A 22,238-nucleotide genomic window follows, 5' to 3' on the forward strand; every position below is an offset into this window, starting at 1 on the left:
TGAACATATCTTTTGGTACAGTCGGACATCCTGCCTTTCTCTCCAAACGCTCTGTCTATGGCATCCAGGGCCAACTCCACACATGGCCTAATGACTTTCTCCATTCTTGTAGCCAACATGTGTCTCTCAATGCAATCCTTTCATCTCCTCTTCCTGTTAAGGTTTGAGTGCAACGAGGCAATGTTCTGGGCCCAGTCCTATTCCGAGTCTTCATCAATGTTCTTTCTGACTCTCTGGAAAATCTTCTTTATCTATTTGCTAATGACTCCACCCTCTCACATGACATCCCTCATCCTCAGACAGGCAGGTTACAAAATCACAAGCTCGTCAAACACCTGGAATATGTTCTTAAATCCAAAAATCTCTCTCTCTCTGAAGTTCAATCACTCAAACGCCTGTGTCTCACTATTAGCCATGATCTTTCTTGGGCAAACCACATTTCAAAGTTGGCCTGCAAAGCCAGTCATCAACTGGATATCCTGCATCATTCAAAGTCCTTCCTTGGCACACTTGAACTCTTATCCACCTATAAGGCCTTCATCTGCTGCTTTATGAAGTACCTCTCCCCTCTCGCCTAGTGCCTCTGACTCACACTTTGCTTAGGTTGACACCAAGGAAACCAAGGCCTTCCAGATTATTGGAATCTCTCGTGATGAAGCTGAGTCTCTGGGTCTATCACACTTTCATCGTAGACAGGTTAGTGATCTCTCTGTCTTGTAACGCCTCCTTTCTCGATTCGCACCCTTTGCTTTTTCCCTGCTTGTTTCTTTCCCTCAATAAACCCGCTTCTGGTGAAATTCCCAAAATCCAGAATCACTGCTCACCTCCACTCATTTCTTCATCTTCTTTCCTGCCGATGGAACCAACTTCCACATTCTCTTCAATCTCATTCCTCCCTCCAGGCCTTCAAGACAGCTTTTCACTACCATCTCAGATCATCCCCAATCCAAAACCATGATATTTTCTACCTTTGTTAACCCTCCCCCACCACACCCCAATTCCTCCTCCTAAATTTCCAGTTTTCCTTCCTAAGAGTTTCCCTCTGCACCCATCTTATCAACCCCATATATCCTCCCTTGCTCTCATTCGTCTCCACACCCATCGTTTGTCCAAGTTTCCCTCTATTTTGTCCTTCAACTCTACTGTTGGTGTTTCCCCCTTTCTCTACTGTTCATTTTGTTCTGTTGCATCCTGATCAATTCAGTGTTATAGCCCTTCCACGAGCCTTGACTCTGTCTACCAAAAAAAGTGAAACAAAAAACAAAACATGGGATTTTAAATACCCAGCAAGTATTTATGGACAACACATGATGAAAAATCATAACATGTCTTTTGTATGTGTTTGAGGCAAACCCCTAAAACATGATGATACAATTGTGTGCGTGTGTGCATGCATGCGCCACGTGCGCGCACGTGCCTCTGGCAGAAAGAAGCAAGTTGTGTACCAAAGGTACCTCTGGCCTGAGTTCAAAAATGTAACTTCTGGTATGCGGTGTGAGGTAGTTTGCATTGCAAGAGGGAAGTTTATCGTCAGATCTGATTAGACTTGTCGTTAGATGACTGTTTCTGTGAACTTGTGAAAATTAAGTAAACCAAAGCACATTGTTCTTTTTGGTTTATGGTATATATAATGGACGAGGGTGAGTCGAAAAGTATCCGCAATGATTTATTGAAAACTGTGTTGTATTAACTGCATTGCTTGTTGTACTTGCAAGTACAAGCATGAACTGTTTTCACCATTGTGAAGCAGTAGTTGTGTCGTGGTAACGGAGTTAACATGACCGCTCTGCTGTCCATTTGCACCAAATAAAAGCAGCGTGCAATGATATGATTTTTATGAACTGAAGGTGTACCAGGGGCAGAAATCCATCGCAGAATTTCAGCACAATATTGGAACAGGGCTTTACCGCAGTAAAGTGTGTAGGATGGATTACCATGTTAAAAAATGGTCGCACAAGTGTCATTGATGATGAACGATGTGGATGCCCATCCACATCCACAACAGAAGAAAATGTTGAAGGAGTCCGCACCATGATTATAGATAACCGACGATCGACTATTGATGAAGTGGCACAACATCTGAACATCAGTCATGGTTCTGCACATGAAATCAACAACAACCAACTTGGCTTTCATAAAGTTTCTGCAAGATGGGTTCCAAAACAACTCACAGAAGAGAACAAGCACAAGCGTGTGACAATCTACCAAAGCATTTTGAACAGCTTTCCTCATGAAGGGAATGCTTTTTTGAGATGCATTGTCACTGGAGACGAGACGTGGATCCACCATTACAGCCAGAGAGCAAACACCAAAGTATGGAATGGAAACATCCGATATTACTCATCAAAAAGAAGTTCAAAAGTCAACCATTGATGGGAAAAGTGATGTTCACACTTTTCTGGGACTCACAAGGCCCAATTTTGGAACACTATCAAAGGGGGGGGGGTGGAGGGGCACAACAGTAAACAGTGTCCGTTATTGTGAAATGCTCCGGGACCAGTTGAAACCAGCTTTTCGATAGAAATGCCGAGGGCTACATAACTGTCAAAAGGTGTTGCATTGTTGCAGGACAATGCCCATCCACACACTGCCACCCTGGAAACCCTCTGGCAATTCAAATTGAGGCGTTGGAACATCCTCCATACAGTCCTGACCTGGTCCCTTTGGACTTTTACCTGTTTAGTTCACTCAAAGACTCTTTAAGAGGCCGCCACTTTGCCAGTGACCAACAAATCAAAGAAGTGGTGCGTGTGTGGCTCGTCACTCAGTCAAAAATTTTTTTTTCTTCGAGGGCATGCAGAAGCTTGTGAACTGATGTACTAAGTCTGCTGAAAAGGAGGGGGACTATGTGGAAAAACGATGCTTTTGTGCATGCTCAATTGCATTTATATTATTAGCTCCCGTTGGACTTAGTCTGAAATGGGGGCTTATGGATTTGGTGTCGATTTTCATGTCTGTGCGTGCGTGCGTCCACAACCATATCTCGGACATGCATGGACCAATTTTATTCATACTTGGCACAAAGACAACACATGATTGAATACATATGCACGTCTTCTTTTTTTGACATAGAATCCAAGATGGCCGACTGGCAGACATTTTAGTTGTAAAGACAATAACCCTGGTGTCAAACATGTCTTCAACCATTTCTCATACATGCATTCACCTGTCTTATTCAAACTTGGCACACAGATAATGAATGATGGTGTACATATGCACATCGTTTTATTTTGAGATGAGATCAATGATGGCCAACTGGCATCCATTATAGTTGTGAAAAACATGATGTTGAATATTTCTCAACCATTTCTCAGACATGTATTTAACGATGTTGTTCAAACTTGGCAAGCAGATAATGAATGATGGATTACAAATGCACGCCATTTTTTGTTGAAGATCAGATACAGTATGGCCGACTGGCGGCCGTTATGTTACTTAAACGTGTCCCCAACCATTTCTCCAACAAGAATGGTCCGATTTTGTATAAACTTGGCACAAGCACAGTACACAACGGCATACACTTGCAACTAATTATATTTTGCAATCTGATCAAAGATGGCCGACTGGTAGACTGGCGGCCATTTTAGTTGTAAAAAAAACTCGATGTTTAACACGTCCTCAACCATTTCTCGGACATGCATGGTCCGATTTTGTTCAAACTCAGCACAAGCACAGTACATGTTGGCATACACGTGCCCCTCCCTTTATATTGCAATCTGATTAAAGATGGCCGACTGGTAGACTGGCGGCCATTTTAGTTGTACATAAATATCGACGAGCAGCCAAATTACTAAAACAACGGGGAATATGACATTTATGTCTTTTTTACTTATGTAAATAAAAATACATTGCAGGTACTTTTTGATTCACCCTCAAAAAACTTATAAATTTTAAAAGGCTCTTCTGGCGAAACAGTTGCCAAGGCTCCACATATTAGGCATGAGCTTAGCAGAGATACAGCCCCCAACATCTCCATAGGATTGTAATGCAGTCAATACTGGGAAGAGAAATTAATTGTCAACATTATGGACCAGTCCACCCCAGAGAGGGAACTCTGGTGTTTGTGAGTTTGGGAGATCCACACAAGCCAGTAGAAATTGTGAGATCCACACCAGCTGGCAGAGTTTGTGAGGTCCACGCCCACCGGCAGAGTTTGTGAGGTCCACGCCCACCGGCAGAGTTTGTGAGGTCCACGCCCACCGGCAGAGTTTGTGACATCCACGCCCACCAGCAGAGTTTATGTGATCCACACCCACCTTTGGTGTATGTGAGATCCACACCAGCTGGCAGAGTTTGTGAGGTCCATGCCCACTGGCAGAATTTATGAGATCCACACCCACCTTTGGCGTATGTGAGACCCACACTCACCGCCGGTGTTTGTGGGACCCACACTCACCGCCGGTGTTTGTGAGACCCACACTCACCATTGGTGTTTGTGAGATCCACACTCAACGCCGGTGTTTGTGAGACCCACACTCACCGCTGGTGTTTGTGAGACCCACACTCACCGCCAGTGTTTGTGAGACCCACACTCACCGCCAGTGTTTGTGAGACCCACACTCACCATTGGTGTTTGTGAGATCCACACTCAACACCGGTGTTTGTGAGACCCACACTCACCACCGGTGTTTGTGGGACCCACACTCACCGCCGGTGTTTGAGAGACCCACATTCACCAGGCAGTGATAGGATGCAGTAAAATGACCCTAAAGTAGTTCTTGTAAATGTTTTCTCCATGCTAATTTTGATGATAAATAGTTCCTGTTTTCCCTCTTCATTAATTATTAAGGAGTGGTTTTGGTAAATGGAGTTACAGGTTTTCTCAATTGTCCTTACCGTGTCTATCGATTTTACCCTCTGGTAGCTTGTACATGTTGCTGCGTTTGAGCCTGGAGAATAACTGCTGAAATCTATCTATTTGGGTTGTTCCTGACATCTTTGTTCTTTGTTCCTTTTATATTTCTTTCTATTTTTTTCTTCATAATTCTCTTTATTCATTCTTATTCTTGCTTTTCCTTCTCCTCCATTTCTTGAATCCCTATTTCTCTCTTTCATTTTCTCTTGAAGGAAAAGCAAATTCTTGCAGAATTTTTTTCTGCGAGGCTCACTTGCTTCGCCTGGATGGGTTTGAGGGTTGCGGAGTAGCGGCTGAGACCCGAATCCTCTCCAGGTTCCTCCCGATGACTCCATCTTCGCTCTTTACTTCTTAGGGTTCCTTCTTGGTCTTCCGTTTCATTCCCTTTGAGTTAATCTATCCGACTTTGTTGAGGTTTGTCCTTTTCCCATTTTTCCCCTCCAATTTCATTTTGTTCTCCATTCCAGATTTTTAATCATATTTCGTAGGATACCAGAACACATTGGCTTGCTGTTGTTTGAAATATCGTGCGATCTTTAATGCCAAAAACTTCAATGTCGACCCTGAAGACGGTACGTCCCATTCTGAAGAGGCAGGTTCCAGAATTCATCTCCCCCTACTGGCACTGTAGGGGGAGATCCATAAAAACGTCCGTTTATTGTTTACAAATTGTTTACTTTATTGTTTATTGTTTATCGGGAATGGCAGTGACGTCACTGGTCATTTACATAGCTCTATTTTCTGATAAATTAGCACTTTACCTTTACTTACTGTCTGATATACATGACTTTTACTGTTGTTATTTCTCCAGGACTCAAAGGCTCATGGAGGAGTTTGTATGTCAATCATGTTCAGGACAAACTGACAGACTACTTTACTGAATTTACTGAAGTTACAGAATGCCGAGACATGAAGCATTGCTTGTATGTCCCTCTTTACTGCACTGAAACCTGGTTGGTATAACAACTGTACTTCCGTGCATAATCAACCAAATATTTCTCCAGTATGGGCTTTAACTTGAATTACACGACCACGTTTACATGGTTTAAACTTTAAACCAATCACATCTGTGATCATGTGTATGCAGCCCAGCGGCTGGATGCTGCTTGCATCATTTCTGAAGATGAGGCTGTGATGCTGATGCAGATCTAAAATTTGGTCAGGGTACGGCCACGGCACTATTGCCTACTCTTGCGAATGGCATGGTGAGATCTTTCACATCCACCAGTGAATGGCTAGCAAACAGGACGGCTGGCTTAACATGCCATCGGATGGACAGTGCACTTTTAGCTACATCACTGTGAAGCACCAGGATGACGGTTTGTAGTTGGGTCAGCAATCAAACCCAGACTAGACAGCTCTAAGGTGAATACACTCCCTCTGAGCTATAAGATCAGGTCATTCTTGCACAGATGGTTCATCAATGCAAAATATCCTTTTCCCTCCCTGCACTCACTTTCACATCAGCACATGTTCATATCAAAGCAGCATAATCAGAATTCTTAAATTCTGACTCTGACAAATTCTCAAACAAACAAAACAAATCAAACAAAACAAACAAATTGTACCCTACATCCTTAAAATTGGTCACATGATGAGTATTTTAAAGGGAAAGAAACTAAACACGGTAAATTTGACTATGTCAAGGTTGGAGAACATTCATGACTAACAGTCGCTTTGAGAAGATTTTGACATACATGAATGATTTATTGTGATTTCATTAGCGATTTGCTTTCGTCCTGAACCCCCAATTGCAGGTGGACATGGATTACAGTCAGAGCCCCTTACCAGGATCACTACCAGGATACCTGCACCTTCCCAACAGCCAACCACTGTACGGAAACATCGCCAGCAGTGTGCATCCCGGGCATGCTAACGCTAGTCTTCCTCACCACCACCATGGCATGCAGGTAATACGTGTGATGTACCTGCTCACACACATGCACACATGCTTCCATTTCATGTCTATGCAGGTGTCAAGCATCATATGGTTAAATTAAGGAAGTGTGCAGTTTAACATAATGACAACCGAGTGGAATAAATCAAGAATACAGAAGAATTACAGATCAATTAGCAGATACAAGGGGTGGGGGGGGGGGGTGGAAGAGTCTGCCCACAATTTGCTCTTGAGGGGTTCCATGGAGGAACATGATTGGATGAATATACTGACATAATTGCACAGGATGGGGAAGAAGAACGCTTGTATGTCGGAGGCTATAGGCGATCGAGTTTATAAACTGTGATCTGGCTGAGGGTGGACAGAAGTAGATAGTTGATTGCGTAGAGGGTGCATGTATGATGAGACGATAGGTAGTGTCAAACAAAAAGGAAACTCATATTTCAATGGTGAGAGACCGCAATCAATGGTACCGATACTTTAAGCTTAAGACTACTCCAGCAGTGTGGGGATGTAGGATCCGCAAGCCCATAGTGGGTAGCAGGACTCTGCCGAGTCGTACTCCATCGAGTAATACTTCCAGTTCTGGCAAAGAGGGATTGGCTGGCATTGAATTGTAGTTGCATTTTATAAACCACCCTGATGCTTCTCTAAATTTGTTGACAGGGATCACCTGACGGCTTTTCCGTTAATGGGGTGAAGACCATTTGTAATGGCGTAAAGTCCTTGGAAAAGTGGTATTGGAGGCAAAGATGCTATTGACGTATACCGGAGACCTGATTTGTTACAAAACTCTGCCCTGATATATGCCTGCTCAATAAGAGCAGAGAAGTTGTCACCAAGAGCGACAACAATTCTCGACACACTAAGGAATCTTCAAGACAGCTGGGAAGAGGGCCGTGAATGCCTCATGTAGAGGATTTAACAAGAAATATAAGATGCCAGACTGTGTCAAAAGGCAAGTTACATCTATGGAAACCGCTCTGACTTCTCGATTGAGATTTATGACCTCAATCCATTACCTTAGTAGTGAGAGCATTGGATCTGACATTTGCTTGAATCCAAACTGATGGTCCACAATAATTAAATTGGAGAAGAGGAACGACTTACCCATTTGCTATTATGGATTCTATTACTTTGGAAGCAAGCTGACTGGTCTCTAATGGAGGGGGACAAGTCTTGTTCTATTATCCCCCACCTTTCGTGCAGATGGAAGGTAGCTTGGGCCTTAGCCAAAGACCCGTTGAAAACAGACTGGGACACCGGTTCACTACAGCAGAATTGAAAACTATGGCCTCCATTTGCACCTGTCAAAGAGGTCGTGGTGAAGGTAGAAAGGTCTTCGTATCCGCAATCAGGATGTGTTGTGTTGAGGTGAGGGTATAATTGCAACACAAGAATACCCTTGATTTATAAAAGTTCCACTTCGATTCAAGCCCCATAAACGGTCAAACAGGTACTTTAATTGGTCTTGCCATCAAACACGGAATGTAGCTTCATGTAACCAGATAAATTTAACCATAACAACCTATTGGCACTGACGTAATGCACGCTGAAGGTTCGTTTGCATTCACTTAGTTACCGTTTCTTTGTACGTGAATGTTGTTTGTTTGTTTGATTTGTTTGGCGGATTCATGAATCCTCAGAGAGCATGAAAGCCCCAAGGTTGAATATATCGAGTTGATTTTGAAAACATGGGGTCCAGGCTGGTCGACCTGAGTGTGAAATCCCTTAAACTTCCTCCAATGCTTTCGGTTATTTCCTCATTTTCATGTTGCAAACCAAATTCGTCATAATTGCTACAAGCAAATTGGATGCAATTTGATGACATTTATCACACGATTCTCGCAAGTTTGAAGGAGACGAAAAGAGCTTTTTAAAACGAATTATCTGCGTCGTCGCTATCTAATTAATAGAACCAATTATTACATAATTAATGATCCTAGACATAGCCCTGAGGTCCGCATGAAATCTCAGCATTAGCATCCTTACCCTGAAACTCTTTACCTTGGTTCGATTCCCAAAACAACTCTGTTGGGTTGGCCTTTCAGAACCCCTGGATCATGATAGGGATCCAATGTTCAACTCTCAATTCCATACCTGTTTTCCCATTCTTTTTTGTATACAGAGTCGAAGCTGGTGGAAGAGCTTCAAGCAATTGGTGTCATGTAGCTCCCTCGACCCCATCCCTCCTCGCTATCTTATCTACCCCAGTAAACCTACCTTGCATGACACTCTTACTTGTAGATTACTGTGTCTCCTTCCCTCCTCCTCCCATTACCTACTAATGTTCTTGTAATTCGTGGGACAGTACATTGATGTCTACTAATGGTTTTGTCCTGAATGTGATACATGTACAAGCTCCTCCATGAGACTTATATCACTCACTATAAAAACGAAACAATGCTGACCATATAAACTGCGACCCGATACAATGCCAGTAGGGGGTGCTGAACCTTGTAGCATATCATCTTTTGCAAAGAAGGCAAAGCCTGTTGTCCCCTCTCTCTCTCTCTGTTCGTACTTGCTTGGCATCAAATTTCTTGCATTATTGCTTGCAAATGTAGGCCTTTGGACTTGAATTCTGTCGCAAAATTGGGATTTCGGTCCAAGTCATTCCTTGAAAAATCAGAACCACTCCGTCTACAGGGCCTTTATTCTCTGCAGCTCAACGGAATATTGCTCTCCATTACAGGCTGGCACCCCAGCATCACATCTGTCTCCCATAGATTCTGTGGAATCTCAAGCTCTCTGAGTTATTGGGATCTCTTGTGAAGAAGCTGAAGCACAAGGTCTGTTGCTGTTACATTACAGACAGGGCATTGCCACTCCTTGGTTTCTGTTATTCACAGGCCTCCCCTCCAGTCTCCAGTCGAGCTCTATCTGTTTTCTCCATCCTCCAACACTCCCACTCCAGCCCCTCCAGGATGCACCTGTTCTTCCAGTAACCCCTTCTATTAAACTTCCGAAATCCAGGCTTACGGTACACCTCCCCAGTTTTGATCCTTGCTTCTTCTGTTTGTGGAACTACCCTTTAGGTTCTATCCTAAACTTCCCTCCAAGGTTTCAAGAAATTGGTGCCCCACCAATTCCGTGTCACCCCATCTCTCCTTGCTATATTCTCTATCTTCTCTCCCTCATTAAACCAATCTAACCTGAAACTCTTACTTGTAGGTTGCTGCAGCTCCTTCCCTCCTCACTTTCTCCTCTTTATTGTTCATTCATTCTCTTGCTTGATGTGTCCACCCTGTTATCCCACTCCCTCATTGTCAGTCCATTAACTTTTTTTAACCCATCTGTTTGCTCTTCCATAAAATGACATACTCAGTGTATTTGAAGCATACCGTCGTCGGTAACATTTAAAGTGGAAAACCGCCTTGGCCACCTGAAGATGAGCTCACAATAGTGACCAAATCGGATGACATTGATTTGATGAATGAGGTCTTGGGAAATACCACGTCCTTCTGAGTGTTGTGGATTAATTATCGTCGTTTTTTATCAGGTATGTTTGTATGTCTCCTCCAATAGTGTACATTCTGTCATGATGACCATCCTGTGGATGAAACATTCAATCAGCCAGTTTATTATATAGCGCATTTAATTTTGAATCAAAATCTCCAAGAGCTTTACTGGCCCAAGCATTTACCTTTTAGAGAAGATCTTGGTTGGATTTTGGGCGCCTTGTATTGATCACGTTAATTGTTTTGGGGATTTGCAAAGCATGAGTTAGAAATGTGGTCTTTAGAGGGAATGGCAGGATTGGGTGTGAATGCAATAATGGATTGTTAGAGGGAATGGTGGGATTGGATGTGAATGGAATACAGATTGTTAGAGGGAATGGTGGGTTTTGGTGTGAAAGGAATATTGGTTGTTAGAGGGAATGGTGGGTTTGGGTGTGGGTGGAATATGGGTCTTATATTTCTCATTTGTAAATTTTGATGTTGAGATCTATTTACTTGTGTTTACCCTGCACTGCATGAACTTTTCTTTTATCATCAGGTCAATTGGTTGATGACAAGCCTATTGACCTTGCATTGGGAATACATATACACAAACTAAAACAGACACATACATCTGTACATCTGTAGGTATGTACAGCAGTTTATATGTACATTGTACATATATGTGTGCGATCCATGCGCACACAGTTACAAAACAGATCCACAACTTTTTGAGATATCATGCTATATATTAGTTTAGCCCACTCTCGCAATGGTGAAGAATCACTTAAAAAACTTATCGGATCCGGACTCGGATCTCCACCAAAATTGAATCAATTCTTCCTTGTCACACACCCAACATGTCCACCAAGTTTCGTTAAAAGCTGTCCACAACTTTTTGAGATATCATGCTATATATCATTTTGGCCTTATCTCTCAATGGTGAAGAATCATTTAAAATATTCAAGTATCCAGATCTGGATCTTCAATAAAATCTAGAAGCCTGGTGTTGGAATAGTGGTTAGGGTGGCGGCTTGAGATCCTAGGGTCCTGAGTTCAAGCCCCGTTGGCCGCTGAATTAATACACCAGGGGGTTGACTCAGCCTGTCATCCTTCCGAGGTCGGCAAAATGAGTACCAGTGTACTGGTAAGGGGTACACTGCATCAGCGGCATAGCTGCGTCCCAACCAATGATGCAACCAGCAGCCACAGGATGCACTCGATAGAGGGAGAATAAAATCTAATCAGTTCTTCCTTGTCACATACCCTACCTGCCCACCCAATTTCATCTGGATCCATCCACAACTTTTTGAGATATCTTGCGCACAAACAGACAGACAGACAGACAGATAAACAAGAAGACGTCATGCACAGCATGATACTTGCAAAATCCATAAAACAAGTTTGACCTCAAAAATAATTGGTTGGTTGAATTCAATGACCTGATGTGCAAATCTTCTTCAAATTTCAAGTCAATGGGATGAAAATTATGGATTTTAGAAATACCACCTTAGTTGTTGACCTTGGGCCTTTGTTGACCTTTTGGTCTTCGTTGACCTCAAAAATAATTGGCTGGTTGACTTTAGTGGCCTGAAATATAAATCCTCTTCAAATTTCAAGTCAATCGGATGAAAACTGAGGATTTTAGAAATCCCACCAAAGTTGTTGACCTTTGGCCTATGTTGACCTTTTGACCTTTTGACCTCAAAAACAATAGGCTTCTTCCTTAGGACAAACTCTACAATGTAGAGTTTGCAATGTGAGAGTAACAGGTCCAGAGACTCAACCTCATTGCGAGTGATTCCAATAATTTTGAGGGGCTTTGGTTTCCATTGTATCAAGAAGTGCAATTTTTGAAACAGGAGCGCGAGCCGAAAGAGGAGAGCACTACTTGCGTTGGGTGAAGGCTTTGAAAGCTGACAAAAATTCAGACTTGCCAAGGAAAGTCTTTGCATAACGGAGGATGCCCAGCTATTCTTGCTCCACGAGGCCATCTTCGGCATATAGTTTGTCCAAGAATCATCATGGCTGATGCTGAGGCTCCAAGCCTTGAGTGACTGAACTTCTTCAACTGGTTTGTTTTGGAAATAGTTGGGAGGGTTCACCAAACGGTCCTTTCGGAGAGACAAAGTGAGAGTGTGAGATCTGTATGGGTTAAAAGTTATTTCAGGAGTTGTTCCAGCTATAAAGGTCCGTGGAGAGTAAAGAGGGTCCTGCCTGTCTATCTGAAGAATGAGGGATGCCACAGCAGACAGTGGACTCATCAGCCAAGAGATTAGCAGAATTCTCCAGAGAATCAGAAAGATTATTGATGACGATGAGGTACAGGATTGGGCCCAAGACACTGCCTTGGGACAATCCAGCCTCAATAGGGAGAGAAGATGAGAAGATCTCATTGACAGGCGCATGATGACTGCAAGAGTGGAGGAGGTCAGTAAAGCATAAGAGGAGGCGAACTTGGATGCCAAAGGCAGATAGTTTGGAGAGCAAGGTGGTATCTTTTCTTGCCTTTCCTAACTGTTTCTTTATCTCCTCCACTCTTACCTGGAGCTCCTCTCAAAGCTATAGGTAAGTTCTCTTAGCTGGTGGTAATTCCTTGACTCCTCGTGTGTAAACGTTAAAGCAAAATAACTATTTAGTGAGCCTACAATCTTACTTGCATCAATAAAATAATTTTCCTGTGCTTTTCCTCAACAGGTCCTCACTTATTTTAATCTGTTCTTAACTCCTCATCTATTTAACGAATGCTTTATTATGTTTATATTCATGGCCAAAGCCATCACGTATTATCTGTAGACTTGCCTATGAGTTCTTACTTTCTTCACTAGCTTCTGTTTACTGTTCTACTTATACAAGTCCAATTCCAGTTTTGTTTTTGTACCTGATAATGACTTCCTCTCATCCTATTCAGACATGTTTAGCCGACCGTCTCGTTTGCTTGCTTGCAACTTGTGAATATTTTGGTTTCCCCAATGATTCAAGGCATTGTTTTCCGCTAATGAAATTAGTGATTTACTTGTGAACTTGTATAGGAAAGTTTCCCTGGGCTCTCAGCGTGTACCGGCTCGACGGACGGAGGGCATGCATCGCCTGGCACCTTCGAAAGGGATGGGTTTTCAATGTCTGTGTGTACAGAGAATTGTCACCATGCGCTCAGACTATGAATGTACAAGGCATGTGTTCAAACTCCAACCTGCATCACGCAACAAACCATCCCTCTCGCACCAAACAACAGCGTGCCTTGACAATACCATGAATATTCCATGTGTGTGCCAATTTCTGATTGGAATGTTGGAGTGTTGTTTCATTTCATGAAGCTCTTATTTACTCATTCGTGACGTCAAATGTGCGTTTGCAAAGCTTCGGGCAAGAAGCGTCTTTGCATAAACCATGCTTGGGGTTGGAGGTCGGGATGTTAACAGAGCCTCTGGGACAATAAACAAGAAAATGGTATTGTTGTACATCGCTCTTTGACCAGAGAGGTCACGATAATACGTGAAGCGATTTGCTAACCATGTGCAATGCGCACACACGCATGCGCGCACACCCCCCCCCCGACACACACACACATACACACACCCTTCAATGCTTACTTTCTGGGATGGTCATTAAGTTAATACACCCAGTCGTAATAACAGGCTTTGTTACCAGCCAACGTGACCACCTCTCCATTATCTCCTGTGCGTGTGCGTGCCACTTGCAAAAGTCGGTTTTGTGCCTTTTGTTCCCTCAAACAGGTGCCTTTAAGCCCCCAAAAAATGTTTATGATTTCAAAGCAGCAAAATAAGGTTAGTAGGTCACCTTTTATGCATTTCTTAAGTTGCATATCAATATCAGTCCTGTTTACCTTGTTTTCGCTACACACTACAAACTGTGCAAGCTTGGAGAAGTTTGGATTCAGCACTTGCGATTGAGGTACAGTATTGTGATATCATCACCTGCCCTGGAAAGATTGGTTCTGCCCCACAGTCCATCCATTCGTAATTAACAAGCTTGCATCAATGCAAGGAATATAACATGCAAATGGGATATATACTCGTATGTACAAACAAGATGTGCACCATGAATTTTTTTGTGCACTGGGATGATATTTTAGCTCTACTCACAAGGTGATGGTAAGTGAGTGTGCAGTGTTGGTGTCGACCCCATGCATCAGTTTTATGATCTCCATCGATCCATTAGACACGATATGATCTGCATCGACCCCTTGTACACCTGTAATATATCATATGCAATGACCCCTTATTTTTTCACATGATCTGTGTCGACCCTTGGTTCGCATATATGATCTGCATTGACAGCTTGTGCACCGATACGACCTGCGTTGAACTCTGCATGTCCAAGTGATCTGCGTCGCACCCTTGCACACCTCTAATGATCTGTGTCAACCCATCACGTGTGGATATGAAGCCAGCATGCAGGATTGATCCCAGCTCTGCTGAGCTCAGTGAAATGATAGCCTGCAGCAGAGATGACTTCACCACCACAGAAATGGCCCTTATGGGATGGTCCCCACGCAGGTGCAGCCAGAACGGTGCGCACATTATAGCACTTTTGCACCAAGGTGGTGCCCTTTCCTAATGTGTTCGCAGAGGCAACTCTACGAACAATTGATATGAGAGGCCACACCAAACACCCTACTTAAATGGAACTTTGGTTCCACCAAAAGTTGCAATTCGGTTCTTGAATTGGATCCATTTTAGCTTCATGGTTATGACTCGGATGAAATAAAGACTTTCGCAAATGGTGCATTAGCACTTAATGTGTGCCTGTGCCAAAAGATTTGTGCCGCGGCGGGAATACTGCCGCGATATCCCGACCTGCGAGTGATAAGCAGTCAACCCTCCCTGCCAAGAAACTCGAGCCAACATTCCATCTTGGTGGGGCCTGCTCACGTGACTCGCCGCCAGCCACAAAACGGTCTCTTTGCTTGTAAAAATATGTGAGTTATTATCGTCTACGCCTTAGTGACGTTTCATGTTTTTCCACATCCCATCGTTTTTCATCTCAAGCCGTGATCCTGATAGCAGTGCTGGACATTGCGGAGGACACGTTCTATTCAGAACATCCGCACGACGCTTGCGATTACGATGGCGATGAGTTAACCAACTGAAATTGGGAATGTTTTAATGAAAAATGTTGAATCTTTACATAACAGGTGCTGCCTAGATTTAAAGCATCACAGAGTTTCCTTTTTTCAGCATTTTTCTCATTCATAAATAGGAGGTCATGGGCACCGCGCAGGAGGTAACTTTATTCCCCAATCCCAAAGTGCCTTGTCATTTCAAAGGGCATGAAAGAGTCATCCAAAAACTGGGGAATGGCACCACCTGTTCACCAAACTAGGCCGGACAGGCAAATTATTCTTTCCCAGAGACCTGAAGCGAGGCAGCTGCATTTCATGTGATGACAATTCAACATATTTCTTCCTTGCAATGAGCTGCTTCCAGATGCTTGGAATTTAATCGGCTCCAGTGTTGGCCACATTTCGGTTTGAATGCACAACCTTTACAACATGCTCATCCAGGGTTTGTTTCTTTCACTATGTCACCATATCCACCATCCCACGTAGATTTAAATTTTAATGTACGTATTTAAATTTTGCAGTTTAACCTCCATCAGTAGCTCTGATGTTAGAACTCACTGAAGAACGTTGTACTGTCTGGACATTCACACCTCGATGTGACAACTGTATATTGTTTTTGAAGTTTTTTTTTCTTCTTCTTTAGGGTTGTACAGCTTTAATTTCTGTTTTTTTGCCTCTAACTTCTCTCGGTGGTTAATCTTGAACAGTTAGTTTACCTTAAAGTTTGCTTTTTGCTCTGTGTAATATAGCATTCCAAGCCATGATACTCGCAGAACACACAACTTCCTAAATTACCATCTTCCTTCTTCTGCCATCCCACACAGATGAGCAGAGTGAATATGGTACCAAACCTTCCCAGCATGCACAGCCCCCACATGCATCCCGGTTGCCCCCTGACGCCTCCACTGCCCCAGTCCGAGGCAAAGATGGTGAGTACCTGTGCCCTGACCCCACCGGCTGATAACCCCTCATTGCTTACTATTACTATTAGGATTATTCTTTCGATGGGAAATAGAACTTGGAAAAAACAAGCAAGGACATCAACGAGTTTGGAGCAAAACCAAATCCAGTAAGTATGGTTGAAGGAAAGATTCCCAGCAGAGTAAAGGCCTTAAAGAATATAAAAGTTCATGGCTCGCTAATGCCTTTTATTATATATGCAGCAATAAACTTCACAGCAATAATTATGCAAAGGCATCTTCAAGAAAGCTTTGCATAATGATTGCTCTAAAGACTTGTACAACGTGATTTACTATACACGGCTTGCTCTCGGCATTATTAAACGTCATCACTAGTTATTTATCACCTCGTACATTGCTAATTGGGTTTTATTGTGCGAGAAGGCTGCACGGCCCCCGTGATACCAAATGGAAATGACTTGGTGGACTCTGTGGCAGCTTGTCGTTGGCTGGGCTTGTTTGTTTGTTTGTTTGGAGTTTTCGTCACGCAAACATTTATTACTGTGACGAGTCCGAAAGCTTGCAACGTCACATTTGTGCCGCATATAAGGATTTAGAGGCTGCTGTCCTGTAGGGTGAGAGAGCAACACGTCTCCGGTGAATGCTCCACAAGCTGACTAGCACAGGATTTGTTTGGTTCAAACGAAGGGATCTCCCAAGAACACGATTCTCGTTGCACCGTGGTGCCTCTAACCACAATGCCGTTGCATTTATGATGTCACAATTACGTTTCACAGCAGCCCATTGTTTGGCATTGCAGTGGATTCATTCCTTCTATAGAATCAAATACAATCTGCTTGTTGGTTCTTCTCCACAGTCCACGTATGGGTTCAGAAACATCACTTATAGGATAACCTGTGAAACAGAAATTATTCCATTTTAATAGGCATTTTACAAAACTGGACGGATTTGACCGCTTTCGGATTATTCGACTTTTGCTCAATTCCTTGATGCCGACACCTCTCATGTGAACACTTCTCCTCCTCGGTCTTCCATTTGTAACAACTGCAGCGGCTTTACGAGATAAAGGCTGAGAGATGGGTTCACCTCGTGACCTCTAACCTATTACGATAATTATGAGGCTTGTAGCTTGTTAATTTGGAACACATTGTTCCACAAAATGGTACACTTCGGGAGAACTTAGACCCTCCAGCCTGTGTTGTAAAACCATACTTAAGTGATAACGTCGTGTGAAGGACCCAAGTTTGAACATTTTAAAAAAACTTTTATTTTTTTATTCATAACAGGAATTTATTATTGGGTATCTGTTTTAGTGGTTTGAATTACACTCCGATTTTGATTGGTAGTTTGTTAGTTCCTCCCGTCCCACTTGGGACATTAGGCAGCAATTTGTATGATATTGATAACAGCAATTTATTATTTGGTATCTGGTTTGGTGGTTCAATTTTTTAAAACCTATTTATGACAGTTTCGGGGATATATATATATATATATATATATATATATATATATATATATATATATATATATATATATATATATATATATATATATATATATATATATATATATATATATATATATATATATATATATATATATATATATATATATATACCGGGCGTAGTGGCGTGCGCCTGTAATCCGGCTACTCGGAGGCTTGGGTTGGAGGATCGCTTGAGGACGGGGCTCTGCACTGGGCAGGGTGTGGAGCAGCCTGGAATCATGGCGAAACCCAAATCGTGATCCGTGTGTCATCAGAGGCGACCAGGGTTGCGTCAGGAAGGGCATCTGGCGTAAAACCTGTGCCAAATCAGTATGCGGATCATAACGGATGTTCTGCTGTGGTGACCCCTAACGGGAGCAGCTGAAAGAAGAAGAATATATATACATATATACATATATATATATATATACATATATATATATACATATATACATATACATATATATATATATATATATATATATATATATATATATATATATATATATATATATATATATATATATATCGGGGCGTATTACGTGATACCGGTCATCCGTCTGTCTGTCTGTTTGTCTGTCTGTCTGTCCGTCCATCCATCCGTTCCTGTCCGCACTCTAACTCCCAAAGTTTTCAACTTTCACGTTTCATATTTGGTACATAGGTACAGACTGTGGAGACGGTGTGTCGCGACATACGTTCGTCATCTAAAGTGGTTGCCGTTTTCCATGTAGTAGCACAATTCTGTATATACCTTCTTGTTCTTCATAAATTGATGTGTTTGAATATATAAGTGTGTGTGTGTGTGCGCGCGCGCATGCGTGTGTGTCACAGAGACTTTTTCGGGCATATATTGTGCTCACTTGCGCTCTTGTTTTATTTTATAATTGTAATGCCAATGTTATACCTTCTTTACTCCTATGATTACTGGATGCTCGGATGTTATAAAATTCTTCCTCTTCTCCTACTATTCCCTTTTATAAGCGGTGAGGTCCGATCCACCAAGTTTTTGCCCTGCCTTGACCACGATACTCCTCCACCTCCCTCTGTCCTCAGCCAACTCTCTTCACTCTCCAACTACCCCCACCTTATGGATATCCCTCCTCACACAATCCTCCCATCTCAACCGTGGTCTCCCTCTTTTCCTTCTACCTTGCTCCCTCAACCTATCCGCTCTCTTTGCCATTCTCTGTGCCCCCATCTCTGTTCCCCCATCCAAGTGTCCAGCCCATCTCAGCTGGAATTTCACCAATCTCCCCGTCAAGCTCATCTGCACACAAATCTCCTCCCTCAGTTCATCCATCTTTCTATCCACCCTCTTCATTCCCAAAATACTCCTGACCCAGTTGTTCTCACAAATCTGCAACCTCTGTTGTTGTCTCTCTGTCAGTGCCACTGTCTCTCGATACATTAAGGTAGGCCGGCATTACACCCGACATCAAAACTTTCCGTTTCATTTTTCTTGATATCTTTCTGTCTGCTATTACTCCCTCCACCCTTCTCCACACATTCATACCTACCTGAATCCTCCTCTGCATCTCTGCCTTGGACTTACCATCCCTGGTCACTGTTCCTCTCAGATACTCAAACCTGATATTAATTTATTTTCTCTGCTGCTCGGCCCACATCACCTCAGTCTTCTCCATACTCATCTGCAGTCCATGCCTCCCAAATGCCACCTTCCACTCCCCGAGTACTTCCTGCTCCCCCCCCCACTAATTGTTAAGAACGGGAAGAAAGGGGCAGGGGAGGACAGAGACTTAGGGTTGGGGGGGGGGGAGGTGGCAGAGAGTTGGAGAAATAACCGTCAGTCCCTCATGGGGCCATTTTTATAGATCGAGCTTCATTGTGTCTGTGCAGGTCATAAATTTTTTTTACCAATTGAGCTTTTGTCATCAAATCTTCAATAAACCTTTATCATGAGAATATGGAGAACACAAATTAATAAAATGTACAATTTTTTAAACTGTCGTTTTCATCAAGTTTAGTTTGAGTACAAATCAAGCGTGGACAAGCTTTGCATTTTAGGATGCTTTCTGGCTTGTTTCTTTGTCTGTCTATCTGATTATTTTCTCTTAAATTACTCGATCAGGGACCATAAAACCCATTTCATTATAAAGGTCTTTGTCGGAGGAGTTCCAGTTGTTTATTATTTTGTTCCATTACCAATGATCATAAATGTTTTTTATGCCTCTGCACCAAGGGTGCTGGAGGCATTATGTTTCCGTCCGTACGTCCGTCCGTCGGTTCGTCCATCTGGATTTTCGTTTACGCAATAACTCAAGAAGCAAATTGTAGAATTTCGTCAAACTTGGTAAAAAGGTAAAGTAAGACAGGGCAATTAAGTGATTAGATTTTGGGCCAGATGTGATAAAGGTCAAGGGTCAAAGGTCAAGGTCAAATTCTGAAATTTTACTGTTTACACCATAATTCAAGAAATATTGCACAGAATTTAATCAAACTTGGTACAAAGGTGAAGTTTGACAGGGCAATTAACTGATTAGATTTTGGGCCAGATATGATAAAGGTCAAGGGTCAAATATGTCAATACTCAAGTGTTTGTGTGGGAGAGCGGAGGCATACCCGTCGACTGCGCGCAGTCAAATTACTCTAGTTTTATTTCATTTTATCATTTTGCTGACTTAATGGCTGTTGTTTTTTACTAAGAATCCTGAGATGACAGAATCTTATGAGATTGCGATTCTAAACTTTTTAAATTTACTTTTAACATTGTTCTTAATGAACAAGAACAGGAATGTTAAGAATGGGAAGAAATCGGGAAGAGATTGTGAATTTAATGTTGTTCTGTCGTTATTTACTTTTAACATTGTTTTGAACGAACCACAACAGGAACAACACAGGCATGATGCGCTGAATGGCCTCCTCCTGTGCCAAAGTTATTTGTGTATGCCTAAGTAACATTGTTAAGAACAGGTAAAAAGGGATAGGGGAGGGCAGAGAGTTGGGAGAGTGAGTTTTAGGTATTGGGAAGAGGGAGGGTTGAGGTTTGAGGACCTGGGTTGTGATTGGGGGTGGGGGTGGTTGAAGACTTGAATAATAAAGGGGGAGGGGAAGACAGAGAGTTTGGGTGTTGGAGGGCAGAGAGGGGACAGAGTTGGGAGAGGATGGTTATGGCTTGGGTGGGGGGGGGGTTGAGGACTTGGGGGTAGGTGGAGGGGAATTGATTACTTGAAAAAGAAAGTAGGAGGGGAGGACATATAGTTGGGGTGGGGGAGGGGGGTAGAGGGGACAGAGTTAGGAGAGGGGGTTGTGCCTTGTGTGTGTGTGGGGTGGGGGGCAGTGGTTAAAGGAATTGTGATGGCATGGGGGTTGCGTACTTGGGGTGAGGGGTTTAAGGACTTTTGGCAGAGAGGAGGGTTTAAAACTTGGGGTGGGGAGGGCATGACAGTGTGGGGAGTGGTTTGAAGGCTTGGAATTGGGGGGGGTTGAGGACTTTGGGTTGGGAGGGGGTTTAGGACTTGGGAGGGGGTCGTTAGGACTTGGGCTTGGGCAGGGGGATTGACGACTTGGGTTGGGTGGAGTTGGGGGTTGAAAACTTGAAGAAGAAAGGGGTAGGGGGGGATGGAGAGTTGAGGTGGGGGATGCAGAGAGGAGACAGTGAGTTGGGGGGGGGGAGTTGAGGACTTGCATTGGGGGGTGAGGGGTTAAGTACTTTGGACTGGAGGGTTGAGGACCTGGAGTTAGGGGGTAGGTTGAGGACTTTGGGAAAAGAGGGGGGTTGAAGACTTGTAGTAAGGAGAGCATTTGAAGACATAGGATTGTGGGCTCAAAAGTCCTACTTTTTGTGGAATTTGTGTCTGCTGAGCTCATCTATCTATAATTCCACCAATCTCTGTGTGTGTCTGTGTGTGTGTGTGCGTGTGTCTGTGTGTGTGTGTGTGTGTGTGTGTGTGTGTGTGTGTGTGTGTGTGTGTGTGTGTGTGTGTCTGTGTGTGTGTGTCTGTGTGTGTGTGTGTGTGTGTGTGTCTGTGACCGCTGTTTCTCGACAACCACTGGTCCGATCTAATTGAAACTTGCCAGGAATATTGCTGGGGACGTGAGGATGTGCCTTTTCAAGGTTTGATATTAATCGGACAAGTGCTTCCCAAGTTATGGCCATTTATTTACCAACCAATGACAGGAACCGTTGCTGCGGCCATTTTTTTATCAACCAATGACAGGAAGCGTTGCTGCGTAGCCGTGGTCGATGGGGAAGAGAAACTCAGCCGCGTTCGCCATTACGGGTTTTTTTTCTCTTCTCTTCTCTTCTCTTCTCTTCTCTTCTCTTCTCTTCTCTTCTCTTGTCTTGTCTTGTCTTGTCTTGTCTTGTCTTGTCTTCTCTTCTCTTTGTGTTTTTCCTTGAGAAAAGGCAAAATACGTTGGCGCTAATTTAATAATTGGTTAAAACTAATCATTTATCAAAACGTTGGCAGATCCAGCAGCCTCCGTATTCTTGCCCTGGACGGACGAGGAAACAAAGAAGAAGCGCCGTTTCCTCAGCGATGTTGTTTATGAAGAGGTGCTAACGAGATAAAGGTGTGTACAATGTACATG

General features: G+C 43.1%; 1 protein-coding gene across 4 annotated transcripts in view; it reads left to right on the forward strand.

Moving 5' to 3' along the window:
* Positions 1 to 22,238, forward strand: part of LOC147030268 (cyclic AMP-responsive element-binding protein 5-like) — a 135,577-nt gene that overhangs the window by 47,154 nt on the left and 66,185 nt on the right. For all 4 annotated transcript variants that reach the window (XM_085874164.1, XM_085874163.1, XM_085874165.1 and 1 more), the window contains exons 2-3: positions 6,613 to 6,765; positions 16,103 to 16,207. In XM_085874164.1, the coding sequence (XP_085730290.1) occupies positions 6,619 to 6,765; positions 16,103 to 16,207 (252 nt within the window). In that variant the 5' untranslated portion in view covers positions 6,613 to 6,618. The remainder of the gene's footprint in view (positions 1 to 6,612; positions 6,766 to 16,102; positions 16,208 to 22,238) is intronic.

This window comes from Eptatretus burgeri, chromosome 3 (assembly GCF_056783735.1).
Source record: "Eptatretus burgeri isolate ZD-2024b chromosome 3, Ebu_testis_v1, whole genome shotgun sequence".
Lineage (NCBI taxonomy): Eukaryota > Metazoa > Chordata > Myxini > Myxiniformes > Myxinidae > Eptatretus > Eptatretus burgeri.